Below are 21,396 nucleotides of genomic sequence, written 5' to 3'. Positions count from 1 at the left end.
TTCTTTTAGTAGAAGCCGGAGGCAAGACAATTTTTTTCAGGAATGTCGTTGAATTTTAGTTCTATTTTTGACCTCTATGAATAGAATCTGAGTTGCACAAGAAACAGGGATAGAGTAGATACAAATTTATAAAAGAAACGAACCTAAAACTGATTCACAAAACTCCTAAAACTCGTTTGTTTTAATATTATATTAAAATAACAGTTTAATTTTACCTAAAATTTGTTATTTTATTAATTAATAATTAAAATAAAACAAGAAGTGTAATCGTCCAACATAGAAGGGCGAAATAGGTGCCATCTCTTAGAGGCGACAAACCTTAAATTCGCTCGCAGACCCCCGGAAATATCTTAAATTTAATACGAGAAATGAGAAGCAAGCCACTGATCTTTTCGGGCATAGCTGCCGTATTTTAGTTTTGTGTTTTCCTCTATAAATAGAAATTTAATTACATAAGAAACAGGGGCAGAGCAGGCCCCATTTCATAGAGGATATTTAGTAGCAGAACTTCGGAAAATCCTTTATTTGAATAATTTTAATAACAGAAACGAGAGCTAAGCCACCGACTTTTCAAGTGCTCTTTTTGACCTCACGGAATTAGAATGTAATCGTACAAGAAACAGAGGCGGAGTAAGTACGATTTCATACAAGCACTGAAACCTTAAATTCACTCGCAAACCGTCAGAATTTGCTTTAATTTAATAGGAGGAACGATAAGCGAGCCACTGATTTTTAATATGATACATTTTAATGATCTTTTGACTTCTATAAATCGGAATTACGTCGCACAAGGACCAGGAGCAGAATAAATCCTACTTCATAAAAGCACTCAAAGCTCAAATCGACTTGTAGATCTCGAAAATTTGTTAAATAGATGAATTTAGATCTAAGTCACTGATTTTTTAAGGGCAGTATTTTATTATCTTTTCAATCCTTATAAATTAGAATTGAATCAATTTCATAGGCATAACAAACCTGAAGTTTATTTAACAAATTGCGCATATTTGTTTATTTTAATAAGAGAAATGAAGACCAAGCAACAGTTTTTGAATTCAGTGGTCATTCTTTACTTCTTTCTGACTTCTATAAGTATCATCTCTATAAATAAAATATTCAACTTAAGGTACAAGAGCGCTAAGGAGGTAGTTCTTCATAGAGGCATCAAACTCATTTATTCACTGAACGCACAAGAGAGACCTGTAGCACTTCTAAATTTTTTTGAAAAAAATACGTGTTTTTCTATCTACATTCTTTTATGTTTTGGACTCGTGATTAAGTATGTCCTCTAAGATTGATTTATAAGCGCCCTTTTTCAAGTTATGGAATCTACCAATTTCCCCATTTTCCAATTTATTTGAATTTATTTTTCTTATTTATATATATATTTCTTTAAATGCATCTCAAATACGGCAGATATCGGAATAGTTGGCAGGCATAAAAGAAGCAATAAAGTTGCCAAATCATCTACATCATAGACAATAATAAAAGATGCTTATTCGTGCCACCCGGGGCTTCGACTCGTGGATTTACATTTGGTACGACCATCAATGTCGGTTTATGTTAAATGCGACTATCCAGTGGGCAATGCGTGTGCAATAATTAGCCATTATCTGCTGCAGTGCGCAATCGAATTTATTCACTCATAAAAACAGTGAAGATGAAGATATTCATATGAAGATGAGTGGACTTTTTGTCCCCATAAAATTATTGGCATTATTATCAGCATTCCTATTTATAATATATTGATTTGTCAACAATGCACATCAACAAAATTCCAGTGGTTTACTTGTTAGTTATATAGGGATGGCCGCGTTCAGCTGCATGAAACTGGGATTCTTGACAAATGACAAGTTACCGTTCAGATATTCATATTATACATATAAATGGGGTATCACCTTACCTTTGTTGCTAAATCCCCAAAAAATTTAAAAAGGAAGAAATACATGTATATAGATGGCATATATATTGCACGTCCTCATATTTCCGGAAGAAATTGTTAAAGTATGGGTGTCATTTGCCTCATTAGATTCGCCTGGCTGCACGCCACTGGCGTTTTGGCCTCTATTTGTTCCACTAGTTTAGTTTGAGTCTAAGTATCACAAGGCTCAAATTAATTTGAAAATCTGAATTTGGATTTCGAGGCCGAATGACGATTGCGAACACTCTCAGTATTTTGAAAAATATCGCTTACAGTGAAATTTCAGAAAATTGAGAAATGGGTTCATGTTGAATTACAAATGTGGAAAATACAAATTTAGATTCATTAATTTCAGCATGTGTCTGGAAATGCTTCGTTAGCGAGATACAGGATGTTGAAGCTTGAAAATGACTTTCAATCTTAACTCTGCGACTATGTGCTATGAACTTATAACGATGGCCATTTTTTAAGGGAAATTTTTGATAGATTTAAAAGCAAAAAATTAAAAGGTAGTTGATTAGTAAACACTCCATGGATGGAGAAAATATTCCTTAAACCTTGGCAAATCTTTCTTTTCGCAGAACTTTGTGGTAGACTTCAAAGCAGAAAATCGTCGATAATCAAAAATCCTGTAAAGTGAGAATAACTTTTCTGAACCTTTTCAGACCCTCGTTTCCAACAAATTTTCTGGTTGGTTTCAAGTAGAGTTAAAAGTATTAAAAAAAAGTTAAAAGTATTCTTGGATGGAAGAAAAGTCTCCTGAAATTATAAGATCCGTTTTTAAGCAATATTCGCGTACGGGTTTCAATAGAAAAATGTAGAGGATCGTTGATAATAATCAACATTAGAGAAATTTTTAATAATATGCTGAATGCGGCAAGGGCTCTAATATTTTCAGTTACACCAGTGGCGCGCGTATCACTTCATTGAATATTTTTGTAGAAAAAAATAAGGCATTTCGTAAAAGTGCTCATTGAAAAAGGCACTTATTTTTTAGCTTTCCTTGCAGGGAGGTTGAAATCCAGAACTTAAACATCATCCTGTATATTACTGGTTATATTTCTGGAATCACTCATCACATAAAATCCTACCGACCATCAGCATCGGCATATAAATATTGCAAACCTACTGGACCATGCAAGTTTATGTCTCTAAAATATGCCTCGGCCTCCATAACCTACGGGAACGAAATGATTTAGTTGTCATCATCTGAGAATCACCTGCTGCTCGGGGGTCATAAAATTGCAATAAATTGGAACAATGTTGTCACGGTTGTAAGTGCATTTACGAGACAGGTACGCCTGTTCGTTAGGCTCTAAATAAGCCGTCCGAAGAACTGATATTCGGATTATCTTTAGTGGGCTATAAATGTTATACGCAATTAATGATCAGCGACAACGGACCTCACGAATTGTGCGACTTTGGCTTAAGCCAAAGTCGCACAATTCCTGCTCACACTTGACGAATGGGGACATCTACATGAGAGCTTTCAGGAATCTTGGTGATGAGTTTATTTCACTTCAAAACCCATTCATCCTTGACAGCCACGTCCCATTCAACCTAAACTGGACGACAGTCCGAGAAACTTTTCTTCCATTCAGTGCATATTTGGCTTCAGGTCTGATTTACATTGCTGGTATTAGTTTCCTAGAGTTATCTCAGAGCGCAGCTGTTCCCAAAGTTATCTAAATTAATTAGTGGCTTATGGGATCTTCATTTCTCGTGCCATCGTTGCCACATTAGCCCATCTCGACTAATGGTCACGATTTGACCATTTACCACCGGCCGAGAGACTTATCTTCCGATGAATTGCTCCTGTTGGAAATTTCGTGTCAGCAGAAAATCGCTTTTCGAAAGATACATGTTGCGATGACGTCACTTGCCCTGATTAATTGTAAAGTGACGTAATGTGCATGTTTGATTGTTCTTAGCCCTTCGGTGGTCTTCAAAATTACCCACCATCCCCCTAATTTAGCTTTCTATATGCAGAAATCTTGAAGATTTAGTTATTATCGTACTGAAGTCATGCGAATAATATATAGGACATTTATGGACAGTAAAGTGGAGGTTTTCATGTCGATGGCGATTGGTTCAGGTTCAGTGGTCCCATCAGGATGATGATGGCTTTATTCTGAATTGCTCTATTTGCTAGCATTCTTGCTTTTCTCAGAAATTCCTTTTTTGATTGAAAAGTGCTTTTTTAAATATTTGTCATTCACTAACTTTATTATGTATCTCACCAAGTAGTTAATAATAATAGTAATAAGTAGTAATACTAATAATAATAATAATAATAATAATAATAATAATAACAATAATAATAAAGGCAAAGGAAAGTTGTTGCAATTGTTGAAATATGTTTATGTATTTTTTGAGGCTGTTTGACGACAGAGTGTTGGTGGCACGAAGCAGCATGTCCAGCTTTATTGCAATTTGAAAAACGTTTCAGATAACTGAATGATTCTCTACTTCTCTTTTTTTATTTGCCCGTATCAACTTTCATATCATCGTGGCATTCATGGCATCAGGTTTTTCACAGTTGCAGAGAATCCGCGAAACATGCGAACTCACGTTTCTCATGGGGTTCCACATTCTTTCCACCAGCTTCATAATTCCTTTGACAAATTACTCTCCTGAACTCTTGCTTGCTGTCATCCCTCTAGTCAAATACCCTTTTCAGATGATCATAAGTTTCTTTTTCAGCTTCGTTGGTTTCATTTCGCTTTTTAAGATAGAGTTTAAGTAACTTCTTTTTTGGTCCCAAAGATGATCTGGATCCTTCTTTAAATGACCATCAGTGTGCGATGGTTTTCGGTTCACCGTGTGTCCGTCCAAATTTTCCACTTGGTCTTCTAGATTGACATCTAGGACAGGTAACGGATCATCCTTTTTTGCATTTCCATTGTCGACTGAATCTTTGGATTTATCGCATTGATGTGTGTTAAGAATTTTATAAGTTCATATTCCCCAAGACTCTAAATAACAAAAGGGCGATTCACACATCCAAACCTCTACTCTGTTTTTTTTCCGCAAAGAAAATCATAAATAAAATCAGAAAAACGGACTGCATGAATCGCGTAAGTTGCGTGATGATACAGACAAACGTAGGAAATACGCTTGGTCCGGCACTATAGGATCAAATAGTTCCTGCAGTGAGAGAAAAGGAGCATTAGTAGTTACTTCAGAAATATAATCATGTTTTGCCTCACAAACAGGAAAATATAACATCCCAAGGAAAACTGTAATGTATGCCATGTATGTAATGTATGCCAAGTAAATGGCTTTGTGCCATGAGATGTTCCAGAGGCTCCATATTAAGACCAATCTTATAGAATATATGTATATCACGACGATGTTCTGAGAACAGACAACAATTGTCCTTCGGGCAAGAACTAAGGACTTAGCGGGATACCAAATATTCCACATGGTGTATAACATCAAAGAAACATTGGAAGACCTGGGTCTGTGACCATAAACAAAACGAGATAGTTCTCCTACAGGCAAAGCGATTTGTTAAAGGTACCTATACACGTTAACGTTCAAGGCACAGCTATAGTTAGCTAGAAGGAAGGAAAATACCTGGGAGTGTACTTAAACAGAGCTAAGCATGACTTATCATATTACCATGGCAGCAGTGTAGGCACAGCGGTTGATGAGTATGGTTTGGAGACGATAATGACTAGAGTTGGGGGACCGATTGCGATCAAACGGAAAATGAATGTTATGCAGTGCGATACAGGCGATTTCACGAAATCCTCCTACAAACCTGCAGGTTAATAAAGAAAGGTGTAATATCATCTATCTATGAAAACGGGCAAGAATTTCACTCGTTGGCGAGAATGAACCTGCAAAATGAGTGGAAATTAAGTTGGAAGGAATTCTTATATCGCATGGACACAAACATTTATAAAGAACATGAATCAATGGGTGGAGCGAAAAGGGGTGGTACAGACCATTACTAATGACATACTGATAGAATATTGATATAGAATGAGCAAGACAAATTGGGGTGAGTTATGGATCAAGACAAATGGGAACACACTTATTTCAACGCGCAAAATTTACTGACATCAGAAGTAGGGACAATACTGAATGTTGCAAAATAGTGGATCCACACAACATGCCGATATTTCTGATAAGGGGTGAGAAGAACTGGGGTATAGTCCTGAGGGGATAATGGAGATAATAATGAGAGAAAAATTCACCGCACTTGCAATTCAACCAAGTATGGTAAGAGAGTCCAGAAACTGGTTTAATCAAGAGCAATCTCGGCTCAAAACTAAGCCCTTCTCTATAAATAACAAATCGTGATAATATCCAGCTGGATATTAGTATAAATGGAGACATGCAATTACTGTTAAAGCACCGGCATAATGCAAGTACATACGTGCGAAATGTTCAGTAAACACAAGAAATATACATTGATTTTATCGTCTTATAGCTAGGAAACACGCGGTAGCATGGTCAATATCTGATCCGTAATGGTTTACTGATTAGAAACCAATATATTCACTTCATGATTTTAATTATTGGTCTGTTCGCATTCCCGTTTATTGTTTGATAGGAAGTTATGGTTATGGATGAGACGATTGCATCTCTTAATTAACAGTTCCATGCTATTGGAATGTATATTTTTCTACATTGCGTGCCCAATTTGAATGTTATCGCTTTACTTTTTCTTTCGAGTAATCGGATTATGAATGATTTACTATTATAACTGTTGCGATGAAATTTAATTCCATGGTTATAATGGAAAAATGCTTTTATTGAACTCATGTGATTTTAATACTAAATCCACCAGGTGTATGTAAACAAGCAACAACTTAATCTGCAGGAAATTAAAATAATAGGGCTGTCAGAGAAACAAAGCAATTAAGCAATAAATCACAACTCTATGTCACGCAGCTTAAGAGCATGCTGAAATCAATCGAGTTATTTGCTTTGGCCTGCGAAATAGGAATTTCAACATTCGCAATGGCCATTGTTGGGAAAAGTCTCGAAGTATGACACAATATTAGTATTATTAACAATACACGGGTATTTGCATAAGTATTATTATAATAACTAAGTGTTTGAAAGCCAGTCAATTAAAAATGCATCTGTCTGAGTGGCATTTTTGCATTTGAAAGTTGTGACTTGTACACAATCGGGAAACAGTACTTCTAACGGTACTAGAAAATCCCTTCATCACGATTTTGTTTGCAATGAAGATGCAACAATAAATCACATTTCGACCAGAAAAGAGCGGAAGTAAACCGTCGCATGATGAGGAGTGCAAGAAAATCCGTATACACAGACCCATTGCATGCAGGATTAAGGTCTTCCATCATATTACATTGCCTGGTTTCGCAGCTTATACCCAGTAATTTGTGCTTAGCGATTGTTATTGTTATAATCACTCTACATGCACCTGGATTTCGGTCCAGTGGATTTACAACAGGAATTGAGCTTTAGAGAATGAGAGTGACAGCGAACACATTTAGTTTCACCAAAGAAAAATACTTTCAACTCTTTTTAAACTGACTTGAACAAATCAGACATGGAGTTTGATGATTTCTATAATGGTCCAATTAAACTGTGTTTTGGTACGTAAGACATCCCGGAAAACCCCGACCAGTTGATATACGTCCACTTCATTGTAATAACCGATTTGCACATTTTATTGGTGCCACAACTTCCAAATACTTCCGAAAACGTTCGAGTACAATAGGCTTATCGCTTTCGAGTAAATTGGTCTAGTTTTCGTTCTGAACAATTATACAAACTGAACAAATTATAATTTCCTGATTTTGAAATAATGTCAAAAAATATGTTTTAAATATGATAGAAGAGTTTTCGATATAAAACGTTCAAACTTAAAGCGACTTACAAAGTTGGACTAGGAAATTTTTAGAATTAAATCGAGCAATATTACAGTAATGAAGTTTAGAGGAAATATGGAGCAAAGTATCGTCTTTCACATATAAAAAATTCCTTATTGGTGTGTCGACAATAGATCCAGTTGTAGGTCTCTAAATGTAAATAAATTAAAAAACCTCTCCTTCGTCGTTACGAACGTATTAAATTTGGAAGTTAGCAAATTGAAGGCGAAAGATTTTGCAGCAATGAAATTTGCAGAAAATGTAGGAAAAAGCATTCTCTTCCATTTAAAAAATCGTTACTAATATGCTGAGAGTATATTCAAAGTTCGATACTTTCAAATATAGATACATCCAAAAATCCTTTCCTTAGCTAGCCTAAACATGTTAAATTTGAAAATTTACCGATTGAATTCGAAAAATGTTATAACAATGAATCTTATAGGAAATACACACAGAAAGGTATGGTTTTCCACATGAAAATTTGACTCCATTAACTGCTGATACCCAAAACTACATATTTTTTTTTATTCTTATAGGATTTAAGTCAATAATCCTAGTTAGAAAAACGTGGAGCTTGAATAAACAAACATTTGTCATTGTGGTTAATAACAATTATTAGCTCTAGAATAGTGCGAAATTGCTATTCTTCCGGAAATTCGTGGAGATGAAATTCGAAGAAGAAACAAATAGAACTTGGCAAGAGCAGTCGTATGTAACTCTGAAAGTTAAAAGAATTTTCGATTGTACTAATGCAGCAAAGTAGAAAATCCATCAACACTCGGTTGTGAAGCATCTTTTTCGTTTCTGTAACCTGAACTAGCTCGATGACAAGTTCTGGTTAATTATGGTTAACCATTTGTATTTTGTGTTTTTCAGGTGTTGTAAAGGGGAATGTTTCACTTCAAAGAGCTGATTATCTAATCCTTTTCGGTTTTTACTAAACTTTGACCCAAAATCAGACCTGTTTGGCAATATTTGCGAATGTTGACAAACTACCATCACGTCTCGGAAACACCCATGTCACCACCAATTAGCAAACCCACTCGACCTCCGAACGCTAAAACCGCGGTTCTGTTTGAAACCCTAAACCTACGTTGTACGATTTTACATAAATTGACTTATACATAACAGAACCAAACATAAGCATTAAAACCAATTTCGCTATTTACGACTTTCATGTCTCCCCACAGTAGTGGGCAACATCAAAGGACTTGTCAAGGAAATTTAGCTTTGCTTGTCAAATAGCGTTTAAATGACGATGACGATGACGATGGCATTCTCTTCTCCGTCTGCTTCTCAAGGTGTAGTAGTTCTCGTTGAAAGTAAAATTGTTGATCTACCGAAAATGCGCCAGCAATAATAAAATTGTTTGTCGGCAGAACAGGTTTCAGTATTAAAATGTTTGGTTTGACTTGACTTCCTGAGTGTTTGAATTGCCCAGCCGTGTTTGTTCAAATGTTTTCCCTAAGTAGCCTTAAGTACCTTTAATAATTTTTGTATTTTTATAATAAATGAGTTTGATAAACGCGGTTTAAACCACGCAACGCTTGCACGTTTTGCATGGAGCCAAACGACAGGTGTAATATTAGTTCTCTGTTTTATGAACTTATATAAATGAGTTTGCACCAAAGCGACAATAAATTTCCTACATTTTTTCGGGTAGGGAATTAATTGCATTTCTATACCATTATTAATAATCCCCAGTAAACCAATACATATTTTACAATTAACAGCGAACCAATAGTAAAAAATACGTTTTATACGGCTGATATTTTATGAAATAACGACCTTCGTGTAGGCTACAGTAATTTTAATTAAATTAATATTTTAATATTTTATGAGTTCAGCAGCGTTTCTTGTCAGGCATAAATCAATGGTAATTGTTGTTATTTAACGTTTCATAAATGCTAAATTTTTGGAAAATATTAATGATTTATGAGATCGGGTTTTTTAGCTGCGATAATTAAAAAGCCGTCGATACGAGACAGAAGCAATGGGGTCTTTTTTCGTTTAATTGGAATTGTTTCCTTATATGAGGGTCATAATATATCAGGTACTTTAATAAAGGTGAATTTTACCGTAAAAAGTGGAAACGGCTGGAAAATGTGATCGACATGGAGTGGTACCGGCAGTCGTAAAAATGCACGAGGATATGGGTAGTGATGGTTGATAATGTTATATATAATATTTATAGGTGTTTAGTGTCTAGTGTGAAATTCTAACAGGAACTGCCTTCTCCAGGAGCAATGTATTACAGTTTTCATACACTTGTATATAGTTGCCATATGGTCCTAATAAGAATTCAAAAAATCCCTTCTAATGGTTATGGGTTGACGTTATGTTACACGATTGTGATATCGCACCCAAAAGACACCTTAAAAACCTCTCTCTCGTGCAATCGTCATCCGATGAAACGATGAAGGTGATTCGACGAGCCCAATGCCGCAGGGTATCACACGAATTTGAAATTATTTTAAATTCGTTATTTGTAATTTATTAGCTCACTTTTCTCGTCGACTTATATCTTAACTAAGTTACTGTTCTTTTCAAGCAATTATTACCGTATTTCTATATTATCTCATAACGCTCACATGAGAAGAAGAGTAAATAATCTTTGCTGCGATGTATCCATCATCCGACAGGACACTTTTCACTCTTATCCGGTTTTATATGTTTTCAGACTCACTTTCCTGTTTAGAATTTTATTTTTAATTAATTTGCAATTCATTTCAAGCAATTAGTATCGTAATATGGGGCACTTATAACTTTAATTATTTCTCGCAGAAAATTACTCCTTTCCTCCAAAAACCACCAGCCACCATTTAAAAAAAAACAAAATTTAGATAGTCAAGAGATCATAAAAGACCAATTACACAGGGTATCCGGAAAGATCATGTCATAAATTCCACGGGTTATAGAGAAGGCTAAAATAATGCTATTACTTTGTGTAAATAAATTCCTAGTGGCTTTCGTTATCAAGTTATTCTCTCTCAAAGTAAAAAGTTAATGAAAGTATTTTTGCTATAATTTTCAAAAAATTGGTATGGTAACAATAAAAATTGGGCGGTCTAAATAATTTATGACTGGTGTTCATATGTAAAAAAATGTTTCATATATCTTCCTTATACAGGGGAAGTCAAAATTTTTTATTTAAACTTATTCACATTTTTTTAGTGAGTTTGACAAATCAGTTTTTTATAGCCTCATTTTTTCATAATTTTCCTACAAAAAAGGTATACCTTGATTTAATCGATATCTTATACCATGTTTTAGAAAATTGCATTTTATTATCAACATGCAACATACATGTCAATAATTTGAAATCAAAAATAGCAGTTTATTATAAAAAAAATGGCATGTATTACAGCTAAAGTAATCAAAAATGTTCATGTTAACATTCAATGTCATCAACATAAGTTATTTCAATAATATCATGGAGTTTAGCAAGTAGGGGTATGCAGATATGCATCTAATGTTCGGACTTGCAGAAGGTAATGCTGCCGAAGCTGTTGTCTTGCAGTCCAAGGTGTTTATATTGATCATTCTTTCAACTAAAGCAAGGTGTTCCTTTTTTGTAGGAAAAGTATGAAAAAACAATGATTTCGTAAACTCACTAAAACAATGAATGGATTTAAATGAGAAATTTTGACTTCTCCTTTACAAAGCAGACATATGAAAATAAGTATGACTATGAGTTATTTAAACCATCTTACTTTCATTGCTACCATGACAATTTTTTGAAAGTTATGGCAAAAATACTTTCTTTAACTTTTTACTTTAAGAACGAATAACTTGGTAACGAAGGCCGCTAGGATTTTTTTAATGTAAAGTACTGTACTATTATGTTGCAGTATTGACTATTCTCAAAAATCACATAATTTTCTTTCAGAAAATACATCAAAATACGTTATTTTTTTACTAAAAAAAGATATGATCGCTATCTTGTACTCGCATTGACTAGTAAATCCTTGCTTAATGTGAAGTTGAGGTGAATTAGTATGTGTCCGCAACACTCGGAGAATGCGAGGAGTACTGCTATTGGCTGCGATACATCCGATTATTGGCGAAACCTCACGAAAATAACGTGTAAGACGGCTATGTCCAAATTCGTCCACAGCTTTGAATGGAGTAGTTAGACAATGTTGTTGTAATTTAAATTATTGCCGCGATACTAGTTTTTTTTTATTACTGTGGTGTCGAGTAACAGTAAACGACTAACTAGAATCTTGGGATAATACAGAGAAACAAGTTTGCAATGTTGATAATTTTAAGATTAATGGTGTAGACAGAAGTGTAGAAAAAAAGAGGACTCAGAGGCCGTTGTTCGAGCTACGGTCTCGGCAATAATCCGGATAAAAAATCAGCTCCCGTTCGGTCGTATATAAAGTAATTCAAGAAAAATACCGGCAAATCGCAGCGTGAGACAAAGTTTTCTTAATAAAGTAAGCAAAACATGCAGCCTTGCGACCGGTCCATAATTTAGCCACATGACAAAGTGCGGAATCCGCAAAATACACGACTCGCAGCGTCCTCTGCGGGGATATTCAAACAATCCGCGTCTGCCGACACGGTATCCGAAGAAAATGCGGGGCTACTGTTTAATATGACTTCTGATTAATTGCACTCGTCCATTATTAATGTTCAACTTCTTTCACTACCGTGCTCCAAGGTATTTCGACCCATTCGACGTAATGATTTCAGTTTCTCTCCAAACGACTCGAGATTTTTCCTTATCCGCTTTCTGAGGAATAATTGTTATGTGTCCGATCCATCAAAGTGTCTTCGGGGTATTTCGGGGATATTTTTGCTTAAAATGACTTAATGGAGCACATTATTTCTTATCTGAAAATCTTCGCTTCATATATTCGAAACTGTCTTGGAACAAGTAAGATTAGAGTATACCATATACTCTCCCTGTGGCGCGCAAATACGAAAATGTTTCAAAAGAAACTACAACAGTATTATCCAAGCCGTTTACTTAACCTGCGGACGAATTGGGACATGTCCGTCTAACGCACTTCGTTCGTGTTGTTTCGGCAAAACTCGGGAACAGCGGGGCCAATGGAAGTGTTGGCCGGACAATCCGAGAGTCTTGAACCCTTCTAATTCGTCCCGACTATCATATTATGGGAATTTACTATAAAATATCCAGCCAAAGTTAATGAAATGGAGATATTGGAAAAAGTATTTTAATAAGTGTCTAAATTTGAAGAACTTTGCAATATTTCACATTCGATTGATTTAAATAATCTAAATCATTTTTTAATTAATTTCTTATTTTCTCTTTTCAACCATTTTCCTCTTTGGCCTATTGTACTTCCAGTCGATTTTATTTGTTTTCCATCTCAATGGTCGGTTTTCATTTTGATATTCCACTACACGTTTCAAGGCAAATATAACATTTTTCTCTCTTATAGTTTATTAAACTGATTTTTTTTCTCCCAAAGAAAAGGAAGAGAAGTTGTGTTTATTGTTTGATCTGGGGTAAACAGTAATTTACGTATATTGCCAATGTTGCAGTGTTATCCATTATTGTAACGATATGGTAAAATCAGCCCTTTTAAACCACGTATATATTTATTTTAAGTATTTAGATATGTGAATCTGGAAGCATTCAGTTCACTCCTATTTAAACACACAACTCAGAACCCGTAGATTAATCTGATGGAAAGAATTTCTTCTCCTTTAATACACATCAACACGTTTTTCGTTATATAGATTCCATACAGATTTTTAATAATCTGCGAATATAAATAGCAATAATAAAATTAATAAACGAAAACCATTAGTCTCTAATTTGTTTTTTGGGAAAAGGAGACTTAATATATGACTTTGTGAGACTTTATAGTCCAACGACTATAAAGTATAATTTACTTTTGATTTATTCATAATCAGGAAACAGAGCGAGGCTATAAAGTATCTTTTTGAATTATTAATGATATTATTATTAAATTCACAACTTTCAACAAAAAAAAAATTAACTAATAAGTCTTTTATGATGTAGGAATTACATCGTAAATGTACCGTAATAGCGGTTGGAAGAATGAGGAATCAGTTTCAACTGGAGCTTTATCAGTATAGATTTTAACACTAAAGATTAATCTTCATTTTGGGAGGACAAGATCACAAACATTTTAGATAAAACGCTGCTCAGACATGACCCAATTTCAACCAACTCAATCTCTTGATCTTGACCGTATAATTAATTTCTAATCAAGGCAACATTTATTTTATTAGTTCATTATAAATGTGTTTCTTTCCATATCCTTACGTTTTATAGCTTGTTTCTTATGGGGCGATAAATTATATTTGACTAATAATAGGAAGCCGAATAGGTAGTAAAATCAAAATACAAGTTTAATAGCGATATTAGCGCAATTTTTTGGAAATAATTTATTTAAAAAATGGCCTATTAACGTCACGGATTTTAATATCCGTAATAAAATTATCCAAGATTTCACATAATAACTTTGATTAAATGTATCTATGTACGCAACAACTATTGAGCAAGAATATTACTACAAGTTTCTTTTCATAAAAGTGCAACAGTGGTCGGTTTACTGTGTTTTCTGGTCGTACTCAATCAAGGAATTCTTCTTGAGATAATACCAAAGGAACCGGTCCACTTCGTAGATGGGCCTGACCCATTTACCGAAAGTGAACTTAATATCGTGTCATTAGAACCGGTCCTGCGGTCAAGGACCAGTGCCAATGAGAACCCACTTGTGTTTTCGGGTTCATGAATTATGTACACAAAAATCTCAATTCCCTAGTGACCTCTATAACCTGATGAACACTTAAATTAACATGTTTGAGGCAATTTTCATTCAGAACAAATTATCGCAACGAACAGGCCTTGTTAAATTTTCCTACTTGGGTGAACGTTTGTTTTAAAACGCGAATAAAATGGGAATTTCTCACAGAAACAAGAAAAATGTCGTGAAACGGCAAGTTCTCAGGATGATTGTTATTTCTTCATTTATATACCTAAGCAATTGCAAAACGAGCGTAATATTTTAAGCACGAACTTTTATTCCGATTACGTTTCTTTATGGCGGAGTTGAAAACCTATTAAGCTGTATATCAAACCGTTCTCACATCGAAAATTCCTACGCAAATTGCCCTAAAAGCAATATCTAAAAAATACTGAAATTACTAACGCCCGGTGGTGTAATGATGGCTTAAGGTTGGTTCGGTTGAACTCGTACATTGCTGGGACTCTTAAGAAATTCGTTGATGTTACAATGATGTTGATTTTTTTCGCTGCACCAAGGTTTAGGTCAACCGATATTAAATCATGATTGAACATCTGGGCCTATGTAGTATACCCAAAAAACTGTAATTTTAATTTCCTCCTCCTCCTCCTACTTCAATATTTTTTTTTACCTAAGAAGACATCCATCAATGGCATACGTCGTTTTTTCTTTGAGTCCTCCACCCCTATCTTCCAATTTCTAAATACGGACCTGCCATTTTTTGGTCGTATTTTGGAAGTGCTGTATATTCTCAATTCAACGATCAATCGCAAGGTGCATTTTGCGACGTCTCATTTGAAAAACAGCTATGGTCAGACTTTTGTATGAGATTTTCAGTCCGATTCTGAACTTGACTTTAAAAATACACGAGACCTCATATTTTATATTTAGTTTTTCAATATTTCGAAAACCAAATGAAATTTAGCAGCATCATTATCGAATCTTAGTTTATTATTAATTTTAGCAACCTTCCTCTCATTTAACCGACCTTCTAACTCGGTTTAGATTTATAGCTAGGGGAGAGCAAAAGTTCTATATAAGATCCATCCTGTATATAAAATCATCACCCGATTAATTTGATTCTTCATTAACGTGCGATTTCGCGTATTCTGATGGTTGTTTGATACGGACGAGTGTGGCCATGACTGCTTGCACCTAACCAATCATAACGCCTATGTTTGTCACATGATCGGTGTCGAGCACTTATAACTGTCATACTTTTCGACATATGGGTTTTCAACTTAGAAGTGACGTGCCAATCTACTCGGAGTGGCTAGAGTGATTTTGAAGTGAAATGTAGAAACGTTTTATCTCTTGGTGTTTGGAGATGCAGTCGACGGAAAAATGTTATAACTAACAAGGATATTAACGAGTGATTAATAATCTCCACTTTATTAACACGTTGGCGACGCTTACGCGTTAAACAGTCTCTATTATTATTCGTCGTCATTAATAGGCTTGTACGTTGAATAACTAATTTCGAATCAATTAGGGAGAAACTCTAATATGATGGCATAGAATTTTACAACTTAATTGGCATCATTTACGAGTTAATGGTCACTGAATTCGCCTTGTCCTTTTAGCAAGCTATATGTATAAAAAATACTATTATTGATAATAAGACGTTCACCAATGCCAGTCATAAGAGTTCCGTCACTCTTCTACCAGGAGCACTACAAAATAAACGGGAACAAGGCGATACTCATTGCCACACAGTCACACCTCTGTTAAGCACCATCCGGTGCTGGCTCATGGGAGTCGGATCCTGTTTGCCTTGTGGTGATGGTGATGGAGATCTACGAAGTTCTTATGATAACCGGTTTTCGCACAGGGAAAAGTCTTCAGAAGCGGCCACCCTGTATATGTATAATAGAACTAACGGGGTTTCTCTCTGATGCGGTTGAAAATAATAATCGATTTTGCCATTTTCCATTCCATTCCATTTAAAGAATACGTTGTATATCGAATAGTTTTCCCATCAAGACTTGAGCATATCTTCCCCGCTTCTAAATATATCCGAATCCTTTCCATTTAAAGCACTCTAAAAGTGATTTACATTGAGCTGGCGCAGTAAATTGCAGTCTAAAACGTATACAAATAAAATGCAAGTATGATTTAAGGGGCAAAATTTGTCTCTAATCGTTTCAAGAAGTCTGCCTAGGAGTATTTTTAGAGAAATTTGCCTAATTTATTGACTACTAATGCTATAATTGTTCGGCCTGGGCGATTTTAAAGTTTCAATTAGTTTGCAGCGGAAGTTATTACTGAGAAGGCGACATATTAATAGGGCCAATTTTGAAGATTTGCGGGTAAGACATATTCGTCTTAATGTATTAGGAACATTGAAGAAGCTACGAAAAGGCACAATACAATATGATCTTGTTTGTATGTTACTTGTCCACTGCAATTCAATCAAATCTAAAAATATCTTACGATTCTAAACGCTATTCAATAGAGTTTAATAGAGCGATTCTTGAAGGGATAAATTGCGACGGAGATCAATAAACCCTGCTCCACAACTTATGGGGCACAAGCTTAAGTAGTCTCAACCAGACTTCTCTTAGTTTTGAGCGTTCATTTAGGCCTCAAAAAAAATCTTGGCTTCTTTTTGGTCTTCGTCAATGAACGAAGTGTTCTGAGCTAATGGAGAAAATCTGTCACTGACTTTTAGGTACCTTCTAAGGCACCCAATATGTCCGTTCGATCCCGCAGCAGGAATTAACTTTCGCATGCATATCTGCCGTTTTGGTTCGGGTACCGGTACCAGTCGGGCGCCATGTGTGGGCCTGATATACAGGAGACAAAGTCAAACAAAAGGAGCTGGCGATTGGCTCTCGCAATCATGCACTTCGAGGAAATTTGATCCGGCATCGAGACAGTGTCCCCGCAATAATGTGCCATCTTGAACTGCGGTCGTGCCGCGATTTTTTGCCACCGTGTATATCGTGACAGGAAAAGAATCGTTTTTCTCGATGGTTATTGGCTCAATATTACAATTTGCGAGGGGTTTTGTAGCAGGAATCTTAATGCATTTGGGCGACCTGAAAGAGAGACATTTCAATAGCACAATTCCTGGATCCGCAACTTCTTCGTTACTTGCATGCCACCATACATGTTTCAGAGGTTTCTTAATAAGACGCTTGAATACAAAATTATTATTTTGCTATTCATATAAAACATTTAAACACCAAGCAGTGCATACTTGCACTAACACGTATACGAATATGAAGGGTGTAAAAATAATTCATTTGTTGCACGCCACATCGATGCTGACTTTAGAGCATAGAAAAATTGATCAATAATCTGGTTTCAGGTTACGATGAAGGAGTTAAATTTGAGCGCAGTGGATCTCGCAAAACTGCCCAGATTAAGTCTTAAAAAGTGAATTTCTTTGCTCGAAGGCGTTACGCATTTCGCTACAGAAAAAATTGAGCCTAAAGAAGATGATGGGGACAAGAGTGATTAAACAAATGAGGGAAAAAAGTACATGTAAAACTGTACACCGCGTATATTTTTAATCTCCCTCTGACTGGACGGACGGGACGACTTAAATAAAGCGGCAGATTTAATCCTCTATAAAAGTGTCTTAATATATTAATCATTATTAATAGCTCATTGAAAGCGTATAGTGGCGATTACCAGCTTGAGAACTCGTAAGTTAAGCGCATTAGTTTTCACAATATAATTTATTGTTTCGAACAGGTATACGCACGTAAAAAAAATCGACTCATATGAATAAAATGGCTTTGAGAATGGGGCTTTTCAGAGAGTTCTTGTACGTGTAGCGAAACTGCTGCGAGAGCCTATTTGAAGCGAAATTCGCCACTTAAAGACGCGTACTTCCAAAAGTTGTGCTATTTTAAATAATAAAGAGAAATTCTGTTAGTCCATACATATGTACATGCACCTTGATATCTATCTAATTCACACTTGAAGTGTTAACTAGGTGATATGGTAATTTCACAATTCGGTTCGGGTATTCAGTGAAGAAACCGTCGAGGATTAGGATCATTACGCAGTTATGCGTAAAAAATACAAAAAATAATCTCTCTTTTGTCCTGTTTGGAACTTACCTATAGTAGTCTTTTTTGCAGTAGATGTTGCCGTCTCTTGAGAAACACGTGATATCTCCGTCCAAAGTATTCCGGCACTGACAACACTGTAAACATTGGGCGTGCCACCGTCTTTCCACGGCTTGTAAAAAGTATCTGTCCGTTATTTTGTGTCCACAACCCGCACAAATTGCTATTCCACCTATTTCGTCCGCACAGCTGGAAAAGGCAGAGAAAAATCTATTAAAAACTAATCTAATTGCCACTCGATAAAGCCAATAATTAATATCCAAGCTAAAGCCGATTTTGCCCCTGAGTGGAATTACCGAATCGAATGGCTCAACTAGTGCCGAAAACAAACTTTTCACACCAGGGATAAAATTAATTTCGACTTGGCAAACAAATCCTGATCAAAGCTGTAATTGGGTTGATCTACTTTTACCAAATCCATTAATAAGGTTTATAGTGTAAACTTATAGTACAAGCCTGTAAAGTATACTCGTAGATCTTATAGAATTAACGTGATCTCCTTATAGATCTGTTGACCAGATCAGGTCGATCACTAAGTGGTCATAAACCTTGAATTATATCGATTTTCAGAAAATCAATGGCGTAGCTTTGTTACAAACACGTGTTAAGGCACAAAACTAAATTGTAATTATCCGCCTTTAAATTTTCGCATGATGCGACTCTGGTTTTTAACTGAAAATAAATATGTGTACCTCAATAGATAACTCATTTACTAACTAAACAGTTCAGCCATCCCTGAAAAGATATTAACATAACATTCCCATTAAGGCAAATACGATTTCATGGAGAAAAAATCGATTATTTTTTTCGTTTTAAACTCCCATGCGCAACAATACTGGTTTACTTTGGCTTTTCCTCTGCTAAACCCCCCGTGATGCGACCCTGATTAATGTGCTGATGCACGAGAATGTACAAAGCAAATTTTCAGGGTTTTTTGGGTTTTTTAATTGTATGAAAGTGGACTGTCAGTTGCAAATTTTTAGCGCAGTTTTACAGCTTGGGGTCCCCGAATTTTTGGAATTATGGAATTTGAAAAAGAAACTTGAAACCTTTAAATCAAAAAAGCTGAGTAAGTTTTTGAATTCTTTAAGGTCAGTAGCGTACATAACCCTGTTATAAGAACTAAATTTAGTATATTTTTGCCATTAGAAATCCTCACATGGCATTTGTCAGACGAGAATTATCAAACGTCATATACTCTCATCCTTTAAAAATGAAGCCGTCCAACTTAAATTCACTTTTATTGACTAGACCAACTTTAAACCAGGGGATCCCTCTGATTCCAGGTTTAACCACGCCCAATAAACTAACCTGGATGGAGGTGTTGGAGGAGTGGACGGAGTAGTGTCCGGCTCAATTTTTGGAATGTGGTGATCAAACGAAGAGCCAGGTCTCCGTAGATCCGGTGGGGTGATTGGTTGCGGCGGTCGAAGGGGTGCGTTTGACGTTGTTCGGCAAGAATCGTGCAGACTAGTTTGGGGGCGGCAGGTTTCTGAGCCACATGATTGGTGCACTAGAAGCATTAAAAATTCACAAATTTGTAGTTTTTTGAAAACTGAATAATTACTTTTTTCACTATGATTATTGTTATCCTGGGTTCCAGTGGTGCCCTGAATATCCCCCGGGGGTTCTCCTTTGACTTGGGGTTCGCATGAGGGCAAGTTGGGTGACAAATCCCTAGACGGATCGTAGGCAGGTCCCAGGTACCGCTCGTTTTGCTGCTGAAACAAAATGTAACCTTCACTCTTTGACTAAGAAGCTTTTTTAATACAAAATAATCTCGAGCATGAGCTTAAGACGCCAATAAGAAGATTGAGATGATTTATTTTTCCTTATGTATCTCATGGCTGAAGCTACATTAAAACGACTGTATCGAAGACTTAACCTAAATTATCGTTAAGTATCGTAATTATATGGGCTTAAGATATTAATGGAAATGCTAATATATGGAGCAGTTTTTCAGGCAACAGACGAACTTGGGAAGCACCTAGATTCTACTAGTCCTTTTTTGTCGCATATAATTGAAAGCGTCTGGTGAACAGCCATAGGAGTAGGCAATTTTGTTTTTACTAGACAAGATCGCCGAGTAAACAGCTTAAGTTATAAATATCCTTTTACAGTCGGATGTGATAGAAAAGTCTTAGTTTTTGCCAGTTTTCTTTCGGTAAAGCTGGGATTTCATCTGCATGTATTTCCTTTGATAAGAACGCCTTACATGTTGGGCCTTTTTTCCTTTTCCTTTTCCGATTGATAAATGGGCACGATTTCTTCTCAAAAAGTCGCGCTTGTAAAAACGGATTTTGCATACAAGGGCATTTTCTTCTATATGGGTAAAGGGACCCTAAAAGGAAAATTAGGGTCATTAAAGTATAGTTTCATCAAAGAGAGGAAACTGAAAATATCATTTCACCAAGCAGAACTGAGAACTATTCGAAAAACTCTATTTTAATGCTGGCAATTAGACTAATTCATGGCAATTGTGGCGAGGCAAAGCTGACATGACAACTTAATATATTGCCATACCGAGGGCATAAGAAAAATGTCTTAAGTGCACATCGGTATTTCGATTTTTTGCGTTTTTAATCGACGTAATTTTCAAAGCAATTTAGCCACTTTACATAATGTCTTAAGTTCACTTTTATAAAAGTGTCAAGAAGTAATAGCTGAAGGATAATTGAATGTACATTGACATAATTTCATTAAACACGATATTTTTGATTGACTTTACTAAATATTTTAGCGATGAAACGTTAGCGTTTATGACAATAACATAACTTGTG

At 35.6% G+C, this 21,396-nt stretch overlaps 1 protein-coding gene across 2 annotated transcripts in view; it reads right to left on the bottom strand.

Moving 5' to 3' along the window:
- ap (apterous) overlaps nucleotides 1-21,396 on the bottom strand; it is a 79,093-nt gene that overhangs the window by 29,344 nt on the left and 28,353 nt on the right. The window contains exons 2-4 of one of the 2 annotated variants that reach the window (XM_066404128.1): nucleotides 20,184-20,337; nucleotides 19,928-20,129; nucleotides 18,608-18,805 (exon numbers count right to left, since the gene is read on the bottom strand). In XM_066404128.1, coding sequence (XP_066260225.1) covers nucleotides 18,608-18,805; nucleotides 19,928-20,129; nucleotides 20,184-20,337 — 554 coding nt within the window. The remainder of the gene's footprint in view (nucleotides 1-18,607; nucleotides 18,806-19,927; nucleotides 20,130-20,183; nucleotides 20,338-21,396) is intronic. The other variant, XM_066404129.1, reaches the window with a different exon arrangement.

This window comes from Euwallacea similis, chromosome 33 (assembly GCF_039881205.1).
Source record: "Euwallacea similis isolate ESF13 chromosome 33, ESF131.1, whole genome shotgun sequence".
Lineage (NCBI taxonomy): Eukaryota > Metazoa > Arthropoda > Insecta > Coleoptera > Curculionidae > Euwallacea > Euwallacea similis.
This window is presented reverse-complemented; position numbering and strand designations above follow the sequence as displayed.